The sequence below is a fragment of the Odocoileus virginianus genome, chromosome 9 (assembly GCF_023699985.2).
Source record: "Odocoileus virginianus isolate 20LAN1187 ecotype Illinois chromosome 9, Ovbor_1.2, whole genome shotgun sequence".
In the NCBI taxonomy this organism is placed as follows: Eukaryota; Metazoa; Chordata; class Mammalia; order Artiodactyla; family Cervidae; genus Odocoileus; species Odocoileus virginianus.
Genome location: NC_069682.1, coordinates 18772468 through 18795647, shown reverse-complemented (window position 1 = coordinate 18795647; position 23180 = coordinate 18772468). Strand labels below are relative to the sequence as shown.

Genomic DNA, 23180 nt, shown 5'->3' with positions numbered 1-23180 from the left:
CTGGATGATGAATGCAGTCCCTCTGTCCACTGTAGTGCTTGGGCAGCATGGACCGTTAGAGAGGCAGAGTCAATAATTAAAGAAAAGTTGCCTTTGGGAGAAGCAGTAAACAGGATGCAAACCCTCTCTGCTACCATACCCATCACCCACAGAAACATTTCAGAGCCAGTCACTAAATAATAAAAGAAGTTCTCTTCTAAAATTGTTGATTGGTAACTCATTAAAAAATTAAGTTGTTCACAATGAGAAAAATTACTAGATAATAACTGATTGTCTACTAGTTAGTCATCTGTGAAAAGTGCCATCATAACATCCTGATATCTGCTTTCATTTTTCTTTAATTTTCTTTTTGCATAGCAGTTATTATTTTTGAGCATTCACTGTAAAACTGTGTTACAGAGACAGAATGAATTATTGGATGGTTTAATCAGTATGAATCAACTGAGATTGTCATTGACTTTTTTTTTCTTTTTTGAAAGACGAAATTTGTATTATTTTAACACTTCTTCTCCAGATGATTTCTCACTCTGAACTTTTTCTTAACATAAAACTATTATGAGCATGTATAGACACATTGTCACAGGAAAACTTGCTGTTAAAGTGGATGCCAAACATTAGGTATTCAAAGCTTTACTATTTTTATAGAAAACTTTCTGGATCTCAGAGTATTTTCATAAAATATCAGCCTTTTACTTCTCGGGCATGATTGCATCTTATTTCTATAAACTAGAATCATTTTTAATTGTGTACATTTTTTTTCATTCATTCTCCATGACTTATGATCCATTGGTTTTTACATGTTTATTCATGGGCACTGTATATCCTTTTTATGTTTACATGCCAGTATTATTTGATATAGATAGGTCCATATCATACTTAATGCAATATGGATAAAAGTGAGGAATTTGTTTCTCCAAGTGTTTAGCTAACCGACTGCAAACATCCAGAATCATCCAAGGTTACAGAAAAGACAGCCATTGTGTGTTTATTAGAATGAAGTCATATACAGGTTCTACTGTATTTCTGTAACAATAATTATTCTACATCCTCTTTTTATTCTCTGTGATCACCCTTGCCCTAGTTCTTCTACTCTATTTAATATTAAACTTTATATTTGACTCTCAAGATATCTACATGATCAGGATTCATTTTGTTACATTTCAGCCTCTCTAACTCAAATTATGTCACTTTTACTTTTCCCTTTTCTAGGGCTAATCTTGCCAATCAACTGTTTATCAAGCACTGCTGCTAGCATTCCAAGGCTTCATTTATTTCAAAGTCATACAAAGTTTCCACACCTTTCAAACACACATTCGTTACTAATTCCTTTCTCACCTTACAGAGGTAGCTAGGGTGCCCCTCATGTTAAAAAAAAAAAATCACATAAATGTTAAAAGTCTCACTCTGTATACCTTCATTCATTATTTCCCATGGCTTTCACACTTTTGTGCAAATGATCTACAAATCCACAGAATGAAATGCAGGTGTTTTTCTACAAATGTTTGTTGAATATTCTGCTTGGAATATGTGATTGTCATCTAAAAGCCAACAATCCTAAAATGAACTCATCATTGATCCCTCCAAATGGGTTCTACTCTGAAACTGATTTATATCATAGCATGAATCTTCTCTTTCTAAAGATTGAAACTTTGAAGTTATCTTTTGATTTTGCACTCTTATTTACATATCTAATCTACCAACATCTGTATACTCTCCCTTCGAGAACTTGTTTAATTCACTCCTTTTTGCAGCTCCATAGTCGCTGTTCTAGTTCCATTGGTTCAAGCTGCCGAGTTAAGAAGCCTCTTTCTTTACTGTAACCTTCATTCTATCAACCTCATAAACTCAAACTCCATCAATCATCTTTAAGACTTCTCTTCTGTTATTTCCCTTGCTCAAAATATTCAGGTGTTCACATTATTTGAAAATGCCCTCAAGACTTCTAGTCCTGAGTACAATAACCTTTCTGTTGATGCAATTTTTTTAAGGCTGAAATTTGTCTTGTCTTCAAACTGTCTCTACAAAATTTTTCAGTAAATTATTTCTTGAATAAAATTGACATTTTTTCAACTTTTATATTAAACTACTCTCTTATTTTTACATATTCTCTATAGCAATTGGATGCTACATGTCAGTCCTTCAGTCCTTCCTTTTCTCTCTTGTTCAGGACATAACTGCGGTTTTATTGAGTGAAGAACTGAAGTTTTATGAAGAGTGTCTGAAGAATGAAAAGTGTTTGAAGAGTCAAACAGCTGCTCCCATAAGTCCAGAGTTGCCTCACAGTTTATTTAAGCAATCATGATGTAATGTTCAAACTTCCCTTGTCTTCACTGGTTTAAGACAGTCTTGGGATACATTTCTGACAATGAGACTTACTAGGAAAAAGACACCTAGGAAAATGTTTCTTTATTCTTAAAAATAAACCAAAAGGAAGAAAATCTATCTGTCTTTTCTAGGATATCATTGCAAAGATGCGTAAGGGGAGCTGACTTTATAAGACCGTCCATTATTTGAAGAAGGCAGAACTTAAAGAATTATGGAGGGCATATAGTTCTATACTTTTGATGACAAAAGTTACTAAATTAACCAACTCTAAATTGCTTTTGGACTTCTTGCCATTTAAGAAAATACATTTTCCTTATTGTCTGTATCAGAGATGCATTCAGTTTCAAGTACTGAAAACCCAAATAATAGCGTAAATAGACAAGAATTCATTTATCTCAATTACCAACAGGTCAGGAAGGTGACAGTATAAGGTTGGCATCCTGATGTTGTTCAGTCACTAAGTCAAGTCTGACTCTTTGTGACCCCACAAACAGCAGCATACTAGGTTCTCCTGTCCTTCACTTATCTCTCAACGTTTGCTTAAACTCATGTCCATTCAATCAGTGATGCTACGTAACCATCTTATCCTCTGTCGCCCCCTTATCCTTCTGCCTTCAATCTTTCCCAGGAGTCAGCTCTTTGCATCAGGTGGCCAATGTATTGGAGCACTACGGTTGTAGTTTCAGTGTGCAGAGTGAAGCACACATTTTCCAGCCTTCCTTACTGTCATCTTGTCATCCTCATGCTCATTTGTGGTTGCAAGATGATGCTGTGCTTCCCAGAGCCACAAATATTCACGGCATTGAAAGGAATGGGAAGAGGAAAGAAGAGAAACGCTTTTTGCCCATTCTGTTGCTTTTTCTTTTTGAAAGTGATACTTTCCCCCAGTTCCCATGTATATCTCATGGGCCTCTAGTGGCTACAAAGAATATGGAGAAGATAGTATCTGGCTGGTTATAATGCTGTCCCAAGTAAAGCTGGAATTCTGTTTTTTAACAAAAACATGGATAGGCAAGTAGCAGGGATTACTCTACAGTCTAAACCTGTCAAGGTTCAAATTTCTCTACAAGTGTATTAATTTACCTTCTCTGCTCCATTCCATCTACCAAATAATACTTTTCCTTGAAAGTCCAACATAGGTCCTATCTTTCCCTTTCCAGATCATGTCAGTTCTCGTGGTGTGTGTGTGTGTGTATGTGTGTGTGTGTGTGTGTTTTACAACAGCAATTATAGTTGTTACTATTTATTTAGCAACTGACTACTTATTGATTTTGCATTGTCACCCTAATTGTTGTTTACCACCGCAGCCTGATGTGCTACCATCCATGGGGTTGCAAAGTCGAACACAGCTTAGTGACTGAACAGTGACAACCACTGAATTACTATAAACATTTCCATGTGATCAGGTATTATTATTAATTGCATTACATAAGCCATAATGATTCCACACTAATTACTGAATGATAGATGATATGAACAATTTGTAATATTTCTTGATGATTAATACATATCAATATTTTTGAAATGGCTACAGCTTTAGAAAAAATAATTTCCAAATTGTGAACTTTATCATGATTCCTTGAATGGATTCAAAGCATTACTAACACTCTTAAACAACTGGCATTTTTCCATTGGTACAATATTCAGCCATATGGTTGTATGGTCAGTACAAACATTAATCAACTCACTTATATTAAAGACATGGCTCCATCATTAATTATTTTTAATTCTCACATCCACATAGACACCTTATTTTGCAACACCATAATATATAACATGGGCTTCCCTGGTGGTTCACTCGGTAAAGAGTCTGCTTGCAAGGCAGGAGAACCAGGTTCTATCCCTGGATCGGGAAGATCCCCTGAAGAAGGGCATGGTAACTCACTCAAGTATTCTTGCCTGGAGAATTTCATGGACAGAGGAGCCTGGTTGGCTATAGTCCTTGGGGTCACAAAGAGTCAGAAACGACCAGAGTGACTAGCACAACAATATATAACATGGGACTATTAAATAATTTCTCCTTACTGTGACATGGCTTCTTGGAAAGTTGTGTTCAAAAGAGTTTTGGAGAATCTGGGTACAGAGGGAAAGACAGGAGAGAATGTAACTGCCCCATTCTCTGCTTCCCTAGCCTAGAATATGAAGCACTCTTAATACATGTTTCAGGTAATACGTTCCTTCCACAAAAAAAAAAAAGGACATCTTTGCTAATGTAATTATTTCTTTTAAAAAGAATTGCTCTCCTTTCCTATCACCTATGCATTTTTGCAACAAGAGGTAAAGATGCAAAAGAAAAATTTATCTTTGCTCATGACCTATAGTCAAAATTTAGTCATAAGGAATAGCTGCATTTATTGTCTGATGAGTATAAAGGACATGTAAATAAGGCATTCACAATGACTGACAAATTTCAAGAGAATATAAAAACAACAGTATGAAAGAAGCTAACACTAATCCTCAAAGACTGAACAAATATATCCTTTATATAATTTCATTTAATTCTCAAAGCACTCTGTATGTTATTATATCCACTGTATAGATAAGGAAAGTGAGTCTCTAAGAATTTAAATAATTGCCCAAGAAATGATGTTCAAAGTAAAAATGAAGACTTTTTAATAATCTCAAAGGTCAATTCTTTCCTTATTTCTTAAAAGGTCACTTTGAAAATGTTCCATTATCCACAGAAGATTCTCTGCCTGCAGGAATCCAGTGCTGATGTCTCTACTACATCCAAAAGACCAGCAATATAAAATACTGAGGGAGTCAATCTGAAGCATCAGTGTTAGTTGCTCAGTCATGTCCAAATCTTTGTGACCCCCACGGACTGTAGCCCACCAGGCTCATCTGTCCAAGGAATTCTCCAGGCAAGAATACTAGAATGAGTTGCCATGCCCTTCTTCAGGGGATCTTCCCAACCTAGGAATTGAACCCAGGTCTCCTGCATTGCAGGCAGATTCTTCACTGTGTGAGCCACAGGGAAGCCTTTGCAGAATCAGTGAAGTTACCTGAATATCCTTGTGTGCTTCGCAATGTTCCTTTTGGATATGAACAAAATCTATCAAGATGTTTTAAGAAAAGTGACTATTCACTTCTCAACATGTTTCTTTTAGTTTAATGAATTCAAATATTTCCTGCTGTTGTCCATCAATGTCATGGGTAACACTAACAGACATGGGTATGTAATGGACTTCAGTTTTTGAAAATAAAAAATGCCTTTGTGTGCTTTACATCAGTACCTCAAATAGCTGTGGGAAAAATAAAAATCATGTAAGGTACTCTGAGAAGAAAAATAAATGAAACAGAAAGAGTATAGGTAGCAATCACACCTGAAAAACCAAAGTACTTGAAACTCTTTATGTTTTAAAAGTCTATTTTTATATTTTGTCTATAGATGTACAGACACATACACATTATTCTTCACATATACTCCCCAAATAACTGGTGGTAACTTTATTCCTGACAGTACCTGTCACATTTAAAGAAAATAACCAGGGATCTTTTCATTTATAAACTTTTTAAAAAGCAAAGAACTTCATATTTTAATATATTTTCCCCTCTAATTATTTTTCCACAGTATAAAGTCAATTTCTGAACCCTAATACAATGTCTGATTCATTTTCATATACCCAGTACATGAACTGTGAACTTCCAAATGTTCAAGCTGGTTTTAGAAAAGGCAGAGGAACTAGAGATCAAATTGCCAGCATCTGCTGGATCATTGGAAAAGCAAAAGAGTTCCAGAAAAATAACTATTTCTGCTTTATTGACTATGCCAAAGCCTTTGACTTTGGCATCACAGTAAACTGTGGAAAATTCTGAAAGAGATGGGAATACCAGACCACCTGACCTGCCTCCTGAGAAACCTGTATGCAGGTCAGGAACCAACAGTTAGAACTGGACATGGAATGACAGACAGGTTGCAAATAGGGAAAGGAGTACGTCAAGGTCGTATATTGTCACTCTGCTTATTTAACTTATATGCAGAGTACATCATGAGAAACACTGGGTTGGAAGAAGCACAACCTGGAATCAAGATTGCTGGGAGAAATATCAATAACTTCAGATATGCAGATGACACCATACTTATGGCAGAAAGTGAAGAAGAACTGAAGAATCTCTTGATGAAAGTGAAAGAGGAGAGTGAAAAAGTTGGCTTAAAGCTCAACATTCAGAAAACTAAAATCATGGCATCTGGTCCCATCACTTCATGGCAAATAGATGGGGAAACAGTGGAAACAGTGGATGACTTTATTTTGGGGGGCTCCAAAATCACTGCAGATGGTGACTACAGCCATGAAATTAAAGGATGCTTACTCCTTGGCAGGAAAATTATGGCCAACCTAGACAGCACATTAAAAAGCAGTGGCATTACTTTGCCAACAAGGTATCCATCTAGTCAAGGCTATGGTTTTTCCAGTCATGTATGGATATGAGAGTTGGACTATAAAGAAAGCTGAGTGCCAAAGAATTGATGCATTTGAACTGTGGTGTTGGAGAAGACTCTTGAGAGTCCCTTGGACTGCAAGGAGATCCAACCAGTCCATCCTAAAGGAGATCAGTCCTGGGTGTTCATTGGAAGGACTGATGTTGAAGCAGAAACTGCAATATTTTGGCCACCTGATGTGAAGAACTGACTCATCTGAAAAGATCTTGACGCTGGGAAAGATTGAAAGCAGGAAGAGAAGGGTACAACAGAGGATGAGATGGCTGAATGGCATCACCAACTCAATGGACATGAGTTTGAGTAAACTTCGGGAGTTGGTGATGGACAGGGAGGCCTGGCGTACTGCAGTCCATGGGGTCACAAAGAGTCGGATACGACTGAGTGACTGAACTGAACTCAAGTGTTCAGAAGGTGGTTTCTAGCCCAATTTAGGAATAAGAATAAACGGAAGAGTTTAATTTTTATATAAACATTCTCAATATATGTATATTTTTACATGAGAGAAAGGTAATTTACTATCTGTAATAAATTTTCTATATGCATGTAACAGCTGTCCCTTTTGTCCCTTTGGATTATGTACCTCACTATCACCATATTCTTATTATTTTTCCTTTAGAACCTTCTTAAACTTTGCCAAGTTTTTAATGTTTTTACTGGTGATTATTAAAGCTCTATTTGTCATGTCTTGTGGGGAGAATGGTGATTTCAAAATGCTTCAGAGCACTGTTTAAGAACTCCATTGAAATCAATTCCTTACAGCCAATTAAAATATACATATATATATATATATATTTGATTCATGTAAAAGAAGCTAAAAATAATACTAGGAACTATTAGTTAATATTTCATTGGAGAAAATATACAATATAGAGGAAACAATATTTTATAAAACTAAGATTATATATTATAGTATTAGTAGTACAGTTTTAAAAAGTACCAACCATTTACACTTTTTTATGCTTGATTTAAAATGAAAAGATGGGGTGAATGTTGATAATAATATGCTAACTGAAATAAGCCAGTCACAAAAGGACAAATACTGTAATTCCACTTATATGAGGTACCTCGAGTCATCAAATGAATAGAAAAAAATTAGAAGGGTGGTGGTTGGGGGCTGAGAGTTAGGGAAAAGGAAGGGCTGTTGCTTAATTGGCACAGGGTTTTAGTTTTCAAGATAAAAAAAGTTCTGGTTATAGGTGGTGATGTTGGCTGCACAACAATGCAAATACACTTACTGCCCCTGAACCGTAACATTGAAAGGCAAGAATAGTACATTTTATTGCACATATATTTTACCACAAATAAAAAAATAATGGATCCAAAAAGGATAAATGAACACTGCAGAAGCATTGTCATTGTACCATCTTGAAAACAATACTGAGCTAAAAATAAAAAACACTTAACCACGGCTTGAGTATTACTCCTTCCCAGTGCATGTGTGATGTTTTCCCACTGAGAAGCGGAGTCTACACTCTTCCTCCCTTTGAATCTAGTCTAGACTTTGCTATCTGCATGACCATCAGGAAGTCAGGAGGGACATTCTGAAACTTCTCAGGTGAAATCATAAACACACTTGCTATTTTTCCACAGACTCCTGGGTTGCTTGCTCTTGGAACATTCACATGTGTGAATGAAAAATGTCGCCTGCCATGTCAGTAGACAAAGAATGTTGTAGCTATCAGCCACCACCCCCTCCCCCATGGTGAGCCCGGAGGGAACTCAGGGCAGAAACAGCAGGATGCCTGCCACCAAGCCCTCAGCCACTGCAGCCTCCACAGCAGGTACCCTGAGGGGACTCAGGAGGGGAGAAACCAGGCGCCACCCTAGATAGCTGAGACGGATATCCAGAGTGATTTCAGTGAGCCCACAGTCTTGCATCTTCCCACACACAGAAAAGCACTAAGTTCCTTAAGATACCTGGTTTTCTTTAATTAACAGTAATCTTCTGATGTCTGGACTACCTTGTCTTTGTTGCAAAATTCCTATATAACCTGACTCTTCCTGGCCCTCTTGGGAACACTCCCTCAGAGCTATCCGAGAGGCTGTCTTGTAGACTTGAGTCCGCCAAGCAGCAGCAGCAGTCGTATTTAGTAGTTCTAGTAGCAGTGGTGTGGTGTTAGTCACCCAGTTGTGTTCCTGTGTGGCCCTGTGGACTGTAGCCCGCCAGGCTTCTCTGTCCCTGGGATTCTCCAATCAAGGATACCAGAGGGGGTTGTCATTCCCTTCTCCAGGGGATCTTTCCGACCCAGAGAGAGAACCCTGGTCTCTCACATTGCAGGCAGATTCTTTACCATCTGAGTCACTAGAGGCCTCCAAAGAAACCACAATTCTCCACTTTCAGGTTGCACATTCATTTTTTTCATTCAATACATGGAAAAGCCAACCCCACGAAAGATGTCTGACTAACCTGTGATAGTCCAAGCCACACCAATTGCCCTAGAAGTTGATTCCATGTTGATCCATATGAAGAAACCAAAGAGCACACACGTGCCAAATAAATAAGAGATACCGCCGTCTTGGAAGTGCTCCTCCAGGTCCAGATGTCCCAGTTTGAGGCATGTGGATCTAAGACAAGCTGCCTCACTGATTCCTTCCTAACTTACTGACCCACAAAATTGCAAACCAAATGAAACTTGTTTGGACCACTAACTCTTAGGGTACTTTGCTACACAGCAAATGCTAATTGCAACAGGTAGCCTGTGTGGTATATGAATTCTCATCAGTAAGATATATGAAAAAAAAAAATTCTTTGGATTTAAGTATGTGCTCATGTTTTAAAATTACATACTTGGCTTTATACATGACTTTAAAAATCATTTGAATTAAAGTTTGAATTTTTAAAATGTGGCTCATGTATTATTTCCAGTGCAATGTAATTAATAAAATTAATCATTAAACTAGTATTTATTCAAGGTGCTCATTTTTTGCCTCATCTATAAAATCAGCCATTGGTGGGGGTTGAGGGGGGAGGAATGAAAACAGTAATGAGAATTGATGAAGAAATGTAGACTGCTAGTTCAATTTCTGACAGTTTGAATTCTGACTCTGCACACAGTTCTATACAGTGACATAATGGGAAATTTTTGTCACACGATTTGCTATAGATTTGCTGCAGTTTTTAGTATGGGGATAAAAAGGATGGTAGGGCTTCTATTTAAATATCTTCAGAGAGAAGTTGGAAAAATATTTTGAATGTTCTAAGTCTACTCTAGTGCATGAAAGAATATTTCTTCTCATTCACCAATGTCAATAGCTTACTTTACTAATACAGTGAAACTCTGTGCTGAACTGGCAGCATTAGAACAGTCAGATACACTTACCACAGTGAGTTTCATCAGATCCATCAGAGCAGTCTGGTTTATAGTCACAGACAAGGTGGGATGCAATACACTTCTTGTTGTGGCACAAAAAGTCAGTGGCTTCTGGGCAAATCTCAGAAGTCTCTCCCACTGGAGAAAAACAAAGTAACAATCACAAACATCATTTTGTAATACTTTCATTATATTTCAATGCTCCCTTTAATTGTTTTATAGATCCCACAGTCTTAGATAAGTTCAAGATTTGAATCATTGCCCAAGAGAGACTAGATGACTCCTCATCTCTCAGTCACATCTGGAACTGTTCAGCAAGTAATAGAAACTGCACTTTGAAAATATCTTTTAAGCAATCAAGGGCTGACCATTGTCTATTACATAAACCCAAACTCCCAGTCAAGGCATTAAAATCTTTTGATTTTTGGTTCCAGCTTAGTTTTCCAGGTGCAACTCCTCCCTGAAGCATCTGCAGCTAAACTCTATCCTAGGACTGAGGGCTTCACCAAGATGCCACTTGCTCTGTGTTTTGCCGTGTCCTCATAAATATTTCTTCCTTTGCCTGTAGTGATCATTCCCTCTTTTGGTCCTAGTGGTCTGTTCAATCTTAAGACCCAAGGAAACAACTTTTTTCTCTACTCTGGTCTCACTTTCTCTCTGCCATCCAAGCCTCAGGTTGGACACTCCCTATTTCATGCTGCCTAAGAGCACTTTTATTTCTATATTAAATGCTTACCACCTTGTATAAGAGCTGTTTACACATCTGTCTGTCCTTACAGACAGTAAGCTCTTTTAACACAGGATTTTTTTGCTGTGTTTTTTGGGCCTAATACAGCACTCAATATATGATTTGTGCTTTATAAATGCTAGTTATAATAATTGAAGGCATAATGGTATCATCTAAAGGTGACTTAGAAAAGCAGATTGATGGACTTCCCTGGTGGTCTAATGATGAAGAATCTGCTGGCAAATGCAAGGGACACAGGTATGATCCCTGGTCCGGGGAAGATCCCACATAACATGGAACAACTAAGTCTGTGTGCCATAGATACTGAGTCTATACTCTATAGAGCCTGTGCTTAGAAACAAGAGAGGCCAACACAGTGAGAAGCTGGCTCTCTGCAACAAGAGAAAGCTCAGGCAGCAACAAAGACCCAGTTCAGCCAAAAATAAATGAAAAAAAAATTTTAAAGCAAATCAACATAGAATTTTCCAAGCAATTCACATGTTTGCATATAATTTCAACTGACACAAAGTCTAATGATAATACTTTATAACTTCAAAATTATATACACTAAAGGTCTAAAGCTATTGTTATCAAATTCAACATATTAAATAAACCTCAGCAATTCCTTTGTTACATAGATTACTATGGGTTTGGACCAGTGTGACTGTGGTGGGAGTAAGTCACTCAAAAATAGGCAGTATTTTCATAAGGAAAATAGTAAATCTCTTCAGCTTTCATAAAAGTGCATTTCCATAGTCTTTGAATCATCTCCGTAATACAACAGTTAAAATCTGAATAATTTCCAGAAACAATTTACCAGTAAAATGGAGTCTGAATATAAGATTGAAGAGAGGGAACCTAAAAGAACAGCCAATATTCAGACCGTGGATATCAGTAACATGAAGAATTAAAGGTTATGTTCTTTGAGTGATGTAGAATCTTTGCCACATAATTTTCATTAACATTAGTGAGAACTTACTATTAACCCAGAGCAGTATGTGGACATTGTTCAGTATGCAAGTCTATGCACTGGAGATTATTTTATTTTTCTATGTCATAGGCTGTGAAGTTATATAACTACTCCACAGAGGAAATGTGTTTTAATTTATAATCTAAATAATTGGTTCTTTAGTTTAAAAAAAATGACCAAGAGAGGCTTCATCTCTAAATGAGGCTTATTTCCTTAACAATATAGAATAGAAAGAGAAGAGAGAAATCATATAGTGTAGAGAATTATAGTATAATTATAGTAAACTCTGGCATAGACCAGAGTATCTATGGTATAGTTCAGTCACTAAGTCATGTCTGACTCTTTCTGATCCCATGGACTGCAGGATGCCAGGGTTCCCTGTCCATCACCAACTCCCAGAGCCTACTCAAACTCATGTCCATCAAGTCAGTGATGCCATCCAACTGTCTCATCTTCTGTTGTCCCCTTCTCCTCCCACCTTCAGTCTTTCCCAGCATCAGGGTCTTTTCCAATGAGTCAGTTCTTTGAATCAGGTGGCCAAAGTATTGGAGTTTCAGCTTCAGCATCAGTCCTTCCAATGAATATTTAGGACTGATTTCCTTTAGGATTGAATGGTTCGATCTCCTTGCAGGCCAAGAGACTCCCAAGAGTCTTCTCCAACATCATAGTTCAAAAACATCAATTCTTTAGCACTCAGCTTTCTTTATAGTCAAACTCTCACATATGTACATGACTACTGGGAAAACTATAACTTTGATTAGAGGGACCTTTGTCAGCAAGGTAATGTCTCTGCTTTTTAATATGCTGTCTAGGTTGATCTTAGCTTTTCTTCCAAGGAAGAAGCAGCTTTTAATTTCATAACTGCAGTCACCATCTGCAGTGATTTTGGAATCCAAGAAAATAAAGTTTTTCACTGTTTCCATTGTTTCCTCATCTATTTGCCATGAAGTGATGGGACCAGATGCTATGATCTTGGTTTTCTGAATGCTGAGCTGTAAGCCAACTTTTTCACTCTTCTCTTTCACTTAAATCAAGGGGCTCTTTAGTTCTTCACTTTCTGCCATAAGAGTGGTGTCATCTGCATATCTGAAGTTATTGATATTTCTCCTGGCAATCTCAATTCCAATTTGTGTTTCATACAGCCCAGTGTTTCTCATGATGTACTCTGCATATAAGTTAAATAAGCAGGGTGACACTATACAGCCTTGATGTCCTCCTTTCCCTATTTGGAACCAGTCTGTTGTTTCATGTCCAGTTCTAACTGTTGCTTCTTGACCTGCATAATGATTTCTCAGGAGGCAGGTCAGATGGTCTGGTATTCCCAACTCTTTAAGACTTTCCCACAGTTTGTTTTGATCCACACAGTCAAAGGCTTTGGCATAGTCAATAAAGCAGAAGTAGAGGTATTTCTGGAACTCTCTTGCTTTTTCAATGATCCAGTGGATGTTGGCAGTTTGATCTCTGGTTCTTCTGTCTTTTCTAAATCTAGCTTGAACACCTGGAATTTCATGGTTCATGTACTGCTGAAGCCTGGCTTGGATAATTTTGAGCATTACTATGCTAGTGTGTGAGATGAATGTAATTGTGCGGTAGTTCAAACATTCTTTGTCATTGCTTTTCTTTGGAATTGGAATGAAAACTGACCTTTTCCAGTCCTGTGGCCATTGCTGAGTTTTCCAAGTTTGCAGCACTTTCACAGCATCATCATTTAGGATTTGAAATAGGTCAACTGGAATTTCATCACCTCCACTAGCTTTGTTCATAGTGATGCTTCCTAAGGCCCACTTGACTTCACACTCCAGGATGTCTAGCTCTAGGTGAGTGATCACACCATCATGGTTATCTGGGTCATTAAGACCTTTTTTGTACAGTTCTTCTGTGTATTCCTGCCACCTCATCTTCTGCTTCTGTTAGGTCCATACCATTTCTGTCCTTTATTGAGCCCATCTTCACATGAAATTTTGCCTTGGTATCTCTAATTTTCTTGAAGAGATCTCTAGTCTTTCCAATTCATTTATTTTCCTCTATTTCTTTGCAATGATCACTGAGGAAGGCTTTCTTATCTCTCCTTGCTATTGTTTGGAACTCTGCACTGAAATGGGTATATCTTTCCTTTTCTCCTTTGCCTTTTGCTTCTCTTCTTTTCTCAGCTCTTTGTCAGGCCTCCTCAGATAACCATTTTGCCTTTATCCATTTCTTTTTGGGGGGGATGGCCTTGGTCACTACTTCTTGTACAGTGTCACAAACCTCTGTCCATAGTTCTTCAGGCACTCTGTCTATCGGATCTAATCCCTTGAATCTATTTCTCACTTCCACTGTATAATTGTAAGGGATTCGATTTAGGTCATACCTGAATGGTCTAGTGGTTTTCCCTACTTTCTTCAGTTTAAGTCTGAATTTGGCAATAAGGAATTCATGATCTGAGCCACAGTCAGCTCCTGGTCTTGTTTTTGCTGACTGTATAGAGTTTCTCCATCTTTGGATGCAAAGAATATAATCAGTCTGATTTCGGTGTTGACCACCTGGTGATGTCCATGTGTAGAGTCTTCTCTTGTGTTGTTGGAAGAGGGTATTTACTATGACCAATGTGTTCTTGGCAAAACTCTGTTAGCCTTTGATCTGCTTCATTTTGTACTCCAAGGCCAAATTTGCCTGTAACTCCAGGTATCTCTTGACTTCCTAGTTTTGCATTCCAGTCCCCTATAATGAAAAGGGCACCTTTTTTGGGTGTTAGTTCTAGGAGGTCTTGTAGGTCTTCATAGAGCTATTCAACTTCAGCTTCTTCAGCATTACTGGTCAGGGCACAGACTTGGATTACTGTGATGTTGAATGATTTATCTTGGAAACAAATAGAGATCATTCTGTTGTTTTTGAGATTGTACCAAAGTACTGCATTTAAGGCTTTTGGTTGACTATGAAGGTTACTCCATTTTTTCTAAAGGATTCTTGCCCACAGTAGTAGATATCATGGTCATCTGAGTTAAATTCACCCATTCTAGTCCATTTTAGTTCACTGATTCCTAAAATGTCAATGTTCACTCTTGCCATCTCATGTTTGACCAGTTCCAATTTGCCTTGATTCATGGACCTAACTTTCCAGGTTCCTATGCTATATTGCTCTATACAGCACATCCACAACTGGGTGTTGTTTTTGCATTGTTCCGACTCTTCATTCTTTCTGGAGTTATTTCTCTGCTGATCTCCAGTGGCATATTGGGCACCTACAGACCTGGGGAGTTCATCTTTCAGTGTCCTATCTTTTTGCCTTTTCATACTGTTCCTGGGGTTCTCAAGACTACTGAAGTGGTTTGCCGTTCCCTTCTCCAGTGGACCACGTTTTGTCAGAACTTTCCACCATTACCCATCCATCTTGGGTGGCCCTACATGGCATGGCTCACAGTTTCATTGAGTTAGACAAGGCTGTGGTCCATGTGATCAGTTTGGTTAGTTTGCTGTGATTGTGGTTTTCATTATGCCTGCCCTCTGATGGATACAGATTAAGAGGCTTATGGAAGCTTCCTAATGAGAGAGACTGACTGAGGGGGAAACTAGGTCTTGTTCTGATGGGTGGGGCCATGCTCAGTAAATCTTTAATCCAATTTTCTGTTGATGGGTGGGGCTGTGTTCCCTCCCTGTTGTTTGACCTGAGGCCAAACTATGGTGGAGGTAATGAAAGTAAGGGGCACTTCAGTGCGCCCTACCCTGCAGCAGCCTCCGCCAGAGACTGCTGGACACTCACGGACAAGCTGTGGGGTCACTGCTCCTTTCTCCTGGGTCCTGGTGTGCACAAGGTCCTGTTTGTGCCCTGCAAGAGTCTGTTTTACCCTGCCCTGTGTAAGTTCTGACAGCTCTATGGTGGGGTTAATCTATGGTATATAGGTTGCACAAATTAAAAAGAGACTGCAATTCTAAGAAATGTAGATGTTCTTTAAGAGTATGGTCAGTCAGACTGGTGTTAGGAAAGTCAGCACGGTCAATAGAAGAGGTGGATTATTTTCCTGAGCATGTCTTATCTGTCTTTAACCATTTTGTTTCTTCATTTAGTCAAAATGACAAAAGCAGTACCTATTCACCTGGTCAACAGATATATGAAATGAAAGATAATCTCACATATACTGTAGTTAATGAGAAGGAGAGTGGAAAGAGCATTGGTGCTCATAGGAGCAAGTTGAAGATACCCTGGCTGGCAGAAAACAGTATATGAAACAGAAGAAATATTTATTTTAGTTTAAAAAGTTAAGACTGACAGAGCCCTAAAGACCTAAAACTAAAATACGATAAATGGAAAAGTCCCAGAAAGAAGAAAAGGTCTGCAAAATGATGCAGCCATAAGAAGTGAATATTTAATCCAACAAAAAGCATGGGGAATTTACAGGACTAATCCACTGTGGATCTGAATACATTGTCCCCACTTAAAGTGACATCACTTGAAAAGTGGCATCATTCTTCTTTGTAACAGAATTGACAGTAAAGAAATCCTTGCCCATATAAATTTTTATTTGCAGTAAAATAGCTTTGCACACAGGATTCATTACATGGAACTTAACATAATCATTCTACAGGTTCAATTTGTGGGCACACACTCATTTTATCATCTTTTTCAAGTGATGATATTCAGTATGCTCTGGGATTTCAGACAGTAAAATTTACATGGGCAGATATTTTTAAACACCTTTACTTCTCATGCAGAATATTACCACATGAAGTACATAAAAGATGTGATGATAATGGCCAGACCCATTATTGAAAACCATGTTATTCAGTTGGTAAGGTCATGTCTCCTCAGGCTCCTCTTCACTGGGACAGTTTCTCAGATTCTCCGTGTTTTTGATAACTTTTAGAATTTAGACATTACTGGTCAAGTATTTTGTAGGATTTCTATTGGACTCTGATTCCCTACCCCGCCCTTATAATTTAGATGGGATTAAGGATGTAGGGGAGGAATACTACAGAAGTGTTATTTTCATCACATCATGACCAAGGTACATACTATTACTTGACTCATCACTGTTCAAGCGGACCTTGTCTACCTGGCTAATGTAGTTCTTGTCATGTTTCTCCACTGTACTTTTTTTCCTATCCCTTTCCATATAATATTTTTTGGAAGAAAGTCACTATGTGTAGACCACATAGTGAAGATCTAGACTTCCCTCCTTACGGGCAGAGAATCTACATAAATTTAGAGTTCTTACATATAGGAGATTGATCTTTTCTCTCCCATTTATACATTATTTAGTTAATTATATCAACATAGACTCAAGGATGTTTATTTTACAATTTGTATTATTTAGCATAATACAATGCTAGTTTATTTTATTGCTCAAATTGCTCCAGCTTTGGCCAAGGAGAGTTCTTTCATTTGGCTCCTATGTCCCTTTGACATATTCCTATCCAGGTAGACTTAAAAAAAATTTTTTTTTGCACACTGCCATCTGTTCTAACACCACAATTTGCTTTAGGCTTATCGTGCATATTTCTTGACTCAGTCCTAGAATCAGCTGTCAGTCATTTCTGTAAGCATCCCTGGTTCCTTTTATTGGAGAATGCTGTCGAAAACCAAATTCTGGTGCTGGGTCGCCCCTGCTATTAGGGTGTGATTGTTTCTATGCTATGATAGCTTCAGGATTCATAATATTTTCCAACTACAGAAGATGATAGATTTTATCTCTTCAAGTAGTCTCTGTTTCTATTTCTGGAATTGCCATAAGAAGTGTTGGATTCATGTATTCTATCCTCAATGCCTCGATTTAAGTATTTTTTTCTCTTTACCTTTTTGTGTCACATTCTGGTGAATAAGCTCACATTTCTTCTTTGACAATTTATCCATCAGTTGTGCTTCTGATCTGTTTAAATTTTTCACTGATATTTATTTTTAATTATAATAATTTCTGGAAGTTAAAGTTAATTATTTTATTTAGGATCCTGCCTATTTATGCTTTCCTTTTTCTGTATTATGATCCCAATAACATGGGGTCCCAACAACATAAATGTACAGTGGCTTCATGACTGTCCTTGCAGTTTTAAAGGTTCTTGGAATTTTAATATCAATGTGTTGTTTTATTTTTTTTTTCCATTTATTTTTATTAGTTGGAAGCTAATTACTTTACATCATTACAATAGTTTTTGTCATACATTGAAATGAATTAGCCATGGATTTACATGTATTCCCCATCCCAGTCCCCCCTCCCACCTCCCTCTCCACCCGATCCCTCTGGGTCTTCCCAGTGCACCAGGCCCGAGCACTTGTCTCATGTATCCAACCTGGGCTGGTGATCTGTTTCACCCTAGATAATATACATGTTTCAATGCTGTTCTCTTGAAACATCCCACCCTCGCCTTCTCCCAGAGTCCACAAGTCTGTTCTATACATCTGAGTCTCTTTTTCTGTTTTGCATATAGGGTTATCGTTACCATCTTTCTAAAGTCCATATATATGTGTTAGTATACTGTAATGGTCTTTATCTTTCTGGCTTACTTCGCTCTGTACAATGGGCTCCAGTTTCATCCATCTCATTAGAACTGATTCAAATGAATTCTTTTTAATGGCTGAGTATGTATATGGTGTATATGTACCACAGCTTCCTCATCCATTCGTCTGCTGATGGGCATCTGGGTTGCTTCCATGTCCTGGCTATTATAAACAGTGCTGCGATGAACACTGGGGTGCACGTGTCTCTTTCAGATCTGGTTTCCTTGGTGTGTATGCCCAGAAGTGGGATTGCTGGGTCATATGGCAGTTCTATTTCCAGCTTTTTAAGAAATCTCCACCAATGTGTTGTTTTAGAGTTATTCTCAAAGCTTGTACTATTCTATATGTGGTATGGAACGAATTTTAGGGTTTTGGTTTCATGCTAGGAGATCCTGTTCTGTTTGTTTTTCTTTAGCCTTTTCTGAGTCCATGGGCAGACAACAAATTTCTGGGGTTTCTCTGGAAAGGACCAGGCTTGATGCAAATTATACATGTCTAGCTCTCCTTTTCCTATACAGGATTGAAACTTTCAGTCTCCAGATACCATACTACATGTTCATGTCCCCAAGTCCTTTAAGCCACTGGGAAGTTAGTTTTCATCTATAATCTGTGTTGAATCCCCTCTTTGGTTCTGGAACTGGTAGATTTTCTTTTTTAAAATTTAATATTAATTAATAAAATAATATTTAAATTATATACATTAGATATTAACTTAAAATAATTAAATTTCAGTATTAATAAGTGCTTTTTAAGGATATATTTAGATGTTTGAAGTGAATGGGAAACACATCCTATGATACAATTCTGCTAATTTTTCTATAGTTTAATTTGTAACATTAATTTAATACTTTAAAACTTTTAATATATCATGAATTCTAAAAATAATCTCAAGAAAGTCCCAGAAAGCAATTTTCTCCAAATCACTCTCCTCATTTAACATTACTTGGATTTTGTCCAATCTATGCTTTAAAAGAAAAACCTCCGAAATTGGCATGTATCAGTTTATTTTGTGTTTCTATAAAAGTAAACATATACCAACATTTGAATGCATTCACTGAAACAGAAACATTAAGATACATTTGCAGTGGTTAGAAGAGAGAACTTTTTCATAAATATGTTTTTTTGTTGTTTGTTAAGATATAAATTTTCCTTGTCATTTGTCCATTTTAATTTGTTGATAAATTGCCTCTGGGTAGTTTTTATTGTAAGTATGTTTCAAAAATTTCAACATGCTAAGCAAAAATTTCTCTCTAGTTAAAGTTGGTACTACTGGACAGTAGATATTGATTGTTAATGGAAAGTCCAAATATGTGAGGCCAATGTAATGTGCTGAACCTCCATTCTCATAAAAGCTCTGTAACCTTAGGGAAGTCATTTAATATCGATCTCTACATGAAAATAATGGTAATAACTCTCATATAAAGGACTGTACCTTTACACCTAGTGATGTAATCAATTTAGTATCTTTACTTATTCATCCTAGAAACATATATCAAACCATTATCAGACACCAAGGTGGATAGATCTTACCATCAAAGAATTTACAATCTGGTGGTGAAGACTTATATGAGTAAAACAGGATGTTCAGGGCTGTAATTGAAGATATTAAATGGCTTGCTGTCAGAGGACAATAAAATGTAGCCCTAGTGCAAAAAAAGCCCTAGTGTGATAATAAATATTTAATACATTTATTCAGCTGCTGACCTTTCAAAATGCCTATCATCTCAGCTTGTCATTTAGTCAGTCAGAAAGATGGGCTAGACTACTCAACTGAGAGGAAGTAAGTCCTTTACCAAATGCCATTCTTTCTCAGTTTCCTTATCAAGTAAGTTTGGGCACATGTTGCAAATATGGAAGATTCAGATTTATTTCGAGAATAACATTTGGATTTTTTAAAAAAGGGAAATGGGCTCAAGGAAAGTATTTTGGGAAAGATAATATACCTGAAATCTTCCTTGACAGGCATTATTCCTCCTTAACAGAATGGCTTACTTCACCTGAGTGCTCTCTTGTTCTAGAAACACTAACGGGGCAAGTTTGCAAATACAAAGACATCTCAGCACTGCTGACAACATTCCTCATGACCAGAATATTTAAATGTCCAGAAAATAACAATAATACCTTTCATATTTTCTATTCAGGGTGAATGTTTAAATCCATCTTATGTTAGAAAAATCGCTAGGTTTTAGGAAGGTCACTGCATGTATCAGACAGTTCAGCACAATGAATCTAACATAGTAACCTCATGAGCTCAGTGACAGCAAAGTTCACCTTGTGCCAAAATTATCAGAAGTGTTATCAGAATTACTGGACGAGGTACCATGTCTTGATACAGCAAGGGCTTAGGGAAATATAAAAAATGTGAATCCACTACAGAGAGCCAAGGTGTATACAAAGAGGAAAATATCTATCAAGACCAACTTTTCAAGATTTTAAGCAAAAAGGGGGACTTTATAAACTGATTCTATGTTTGTCTGAAAGAAAAATTATATATATCAACCTCTCCTTTAAGACATGAAACTCAGATTTTTACCTTTAGTGTTTTCTAGATCTGGTTATATTTTAAATGTCTGATTTTCCTTACGGATTCTCCATATAATTAAGTACAGCAGTTCACTAAACTCTAGGCCCTAGACACATCAAGTTTAAAGGTTTAGACAAAAAGCCTTTTTAGAAGGCCTATGATGAATGAAAAGGAAATAAAAAAATAGCAAAACAAAATCAACAACAAAATTCAGAAATGATGTATATGATGAAGGCCACTATGCTTTTATGCTTGAAGAAGCATTTTTAGTGTGTTAGTGATTCAAAAGTCATTTACTCCCCATGTCTTTTCAGGTCTTATTGCTATTGCTCAGTTACTGTCATGTCTGACTCTTGGCGACCCCATGAACTGAAGCCCACCAGGCTCCCCTGTCCTTCACCATCTCCCAGAGTTTGCTCAGATTCATATCCATTGAGTCGGTGATGCTAACACTCCACTAAAAGAACCCTTGCTCAGTTATCTGATACTTTCCTAACTGCCATTTTAAAAGAAATGTCAGCCCTTTCCACTCTGGGTTTTACTTCTGCATCTGATATGGCAAAAATGTCTTCCTTCTTGTAAGCCTCCATTCCTTTAGCTCTTGGCCACCATCTTTCTACTGCTCTGTCACATCTTGACCCCCTTCTCCTCTCTTGGCTCCTTTCCTAATCCAGGTATTTAAGGCCACAGCAGCAAATTGTGACCCTTTGCTCTCTTTGGACATCATACTGATGATCATGATTTTACCTGCCATCTGGGAGTTGGTGACATGATGTCTGCAACCCAATCTGTCCCTTTGCCTGAGTTTAGAAACAGGATACATTTCCTGCTTGATTTCTCAATAACATACCAGACACAGCAAAGCTGACCAACAAGGCACATTCTTCTTCTTCTGTTGTTGTTTTTTTTTTTGCCTTCTATTTTCTCTTTCCCTATTTGTGCCTCACACCAAACTTCACAATGCCCATCTGTGAATGGTCCACAAAAGCATAACAGTTTTCCTCATCTACTTCGGTCTTTATTCTTGTTTTTACACCCTCATCCTGTCTCATCCATGTGGTGGAGATGGCTGACTGCTTACAACATATACCCTCAAATTTCTACAACAGACCACTGTTGCGGGATAGAAGCAATTTAACTTCTCAGCTCCATTTGCAACGAGGTGGGGCCACGGCATTAAGTTCTAACACCAGGAGTGTGAATGGAGGAGATACCACCTCCAGCTGAAGGCACACAAACTTCCACGCACTGCTCATGATGTTCTCTTTCTCTGCAAGGCGAGTAAGAAATGAACTTGAACTGTGATCTACCTGTTATGGCTGCAGCTTCGCCAACTACAAATGGGATACAGTGAGGATGATTCTGATGTTGATGGTGGTGACAACAACTCTTAAGGACAAAGAGGGGGAGGAAAAGGCAATGGATTGTATGCCTCATCCTGTTTAAGCACATTACATATATTAACTCATTTAATTCTAAAGATAGCTCCACAAAGCAAGTACTATAATTTTCCATACGGTTTGAACTACTGAAGGTCACACAACTACTTCATAGCAAAGCCAGAATTCATGCTCTGACTACAGTCTTTACTATCATAAACCCCAACACCTCCCCTCATTCTGCTCAAATGTCCAATCCCATAAACTATAAGTTAAGTGTTACTCTTTCCAAGTCCCATTTACCCATCCAGCTCTCTTAGTTCTCTGGATAATGTTAATTATAGCACATGGTATTGAAATACAGTACAATGATACATTTCCTGTTGGATTTATCCACTATACAATAGAAAACTAGACAAGCTTCTTCTGCAAAAAAAAATATGAAAGAATCCTTAAAGGAATGAACTGTATTGTATTAATTGCTACATCCCTAATACATATCACAGAGTCCAGGTACCTTCTGGTGATTAAGCTAACATTTGTTGAACTGTGTTTAACTTTGGTAAAACTGTCTGTACTTTACTACAATAATCAGAATAGGTGGTAAATTAAACATAAAATTCTAAACATGCTATGAATTACATTTAATAAATTTAAAATATATTGGGCAAAATCATTCTTATAAAATTTTGCATTTAAAATGGTTATAAGAAAATTGTTAAATATTATAAAGTATTTATAGGATAAATCAGCTGCAGGATAATTATTGTCACTGCCTAAGATCATTTCTGAGACGTACTATATACTGTGAGCTGGACCATCTATAAACACAGGTCATGATGTAAGTTTCTGGTTGTTACACAGACTTAGGTCCATGGTGTGTGATGACGTGAGGCAGAAAGCAAAGATAAGCTAAAGGGAACTGAGGAAAAGCAGCCAGGAGTATTGAGATAATAAATACTCTTTTTGAGGATGATGAACTTGGTGTTAGACATAAAATTGTAAGGAAAGAAAAAAACTCACCCAAGAAA

The 23180-nt window shown here is 37.4% G+C and overlaps 1 protein-coding gene across 1 annotated transcript in view; it reads right to left on the bottom strand.

Moving 5' to 3' along the window:
* MALRD1 (MAM and LDL receptor class A domain containing 1) overlaps positions 1 to 23180 on the bottom strand; it is a 518391-nt gene that overhangs the window by 171711 nt on the left and 323500 nt on the right. The window contains exon 31 of the mRNA XM_020872693.2: positions 10090 to 10218. Coding sequence (XP_020728352.2) covers positions 10090 to 10218 — 129 coding nt within the window. The remainder of the gene's footprint in view (positions 1 to 10089; positions 10219 to 23180) is intronic.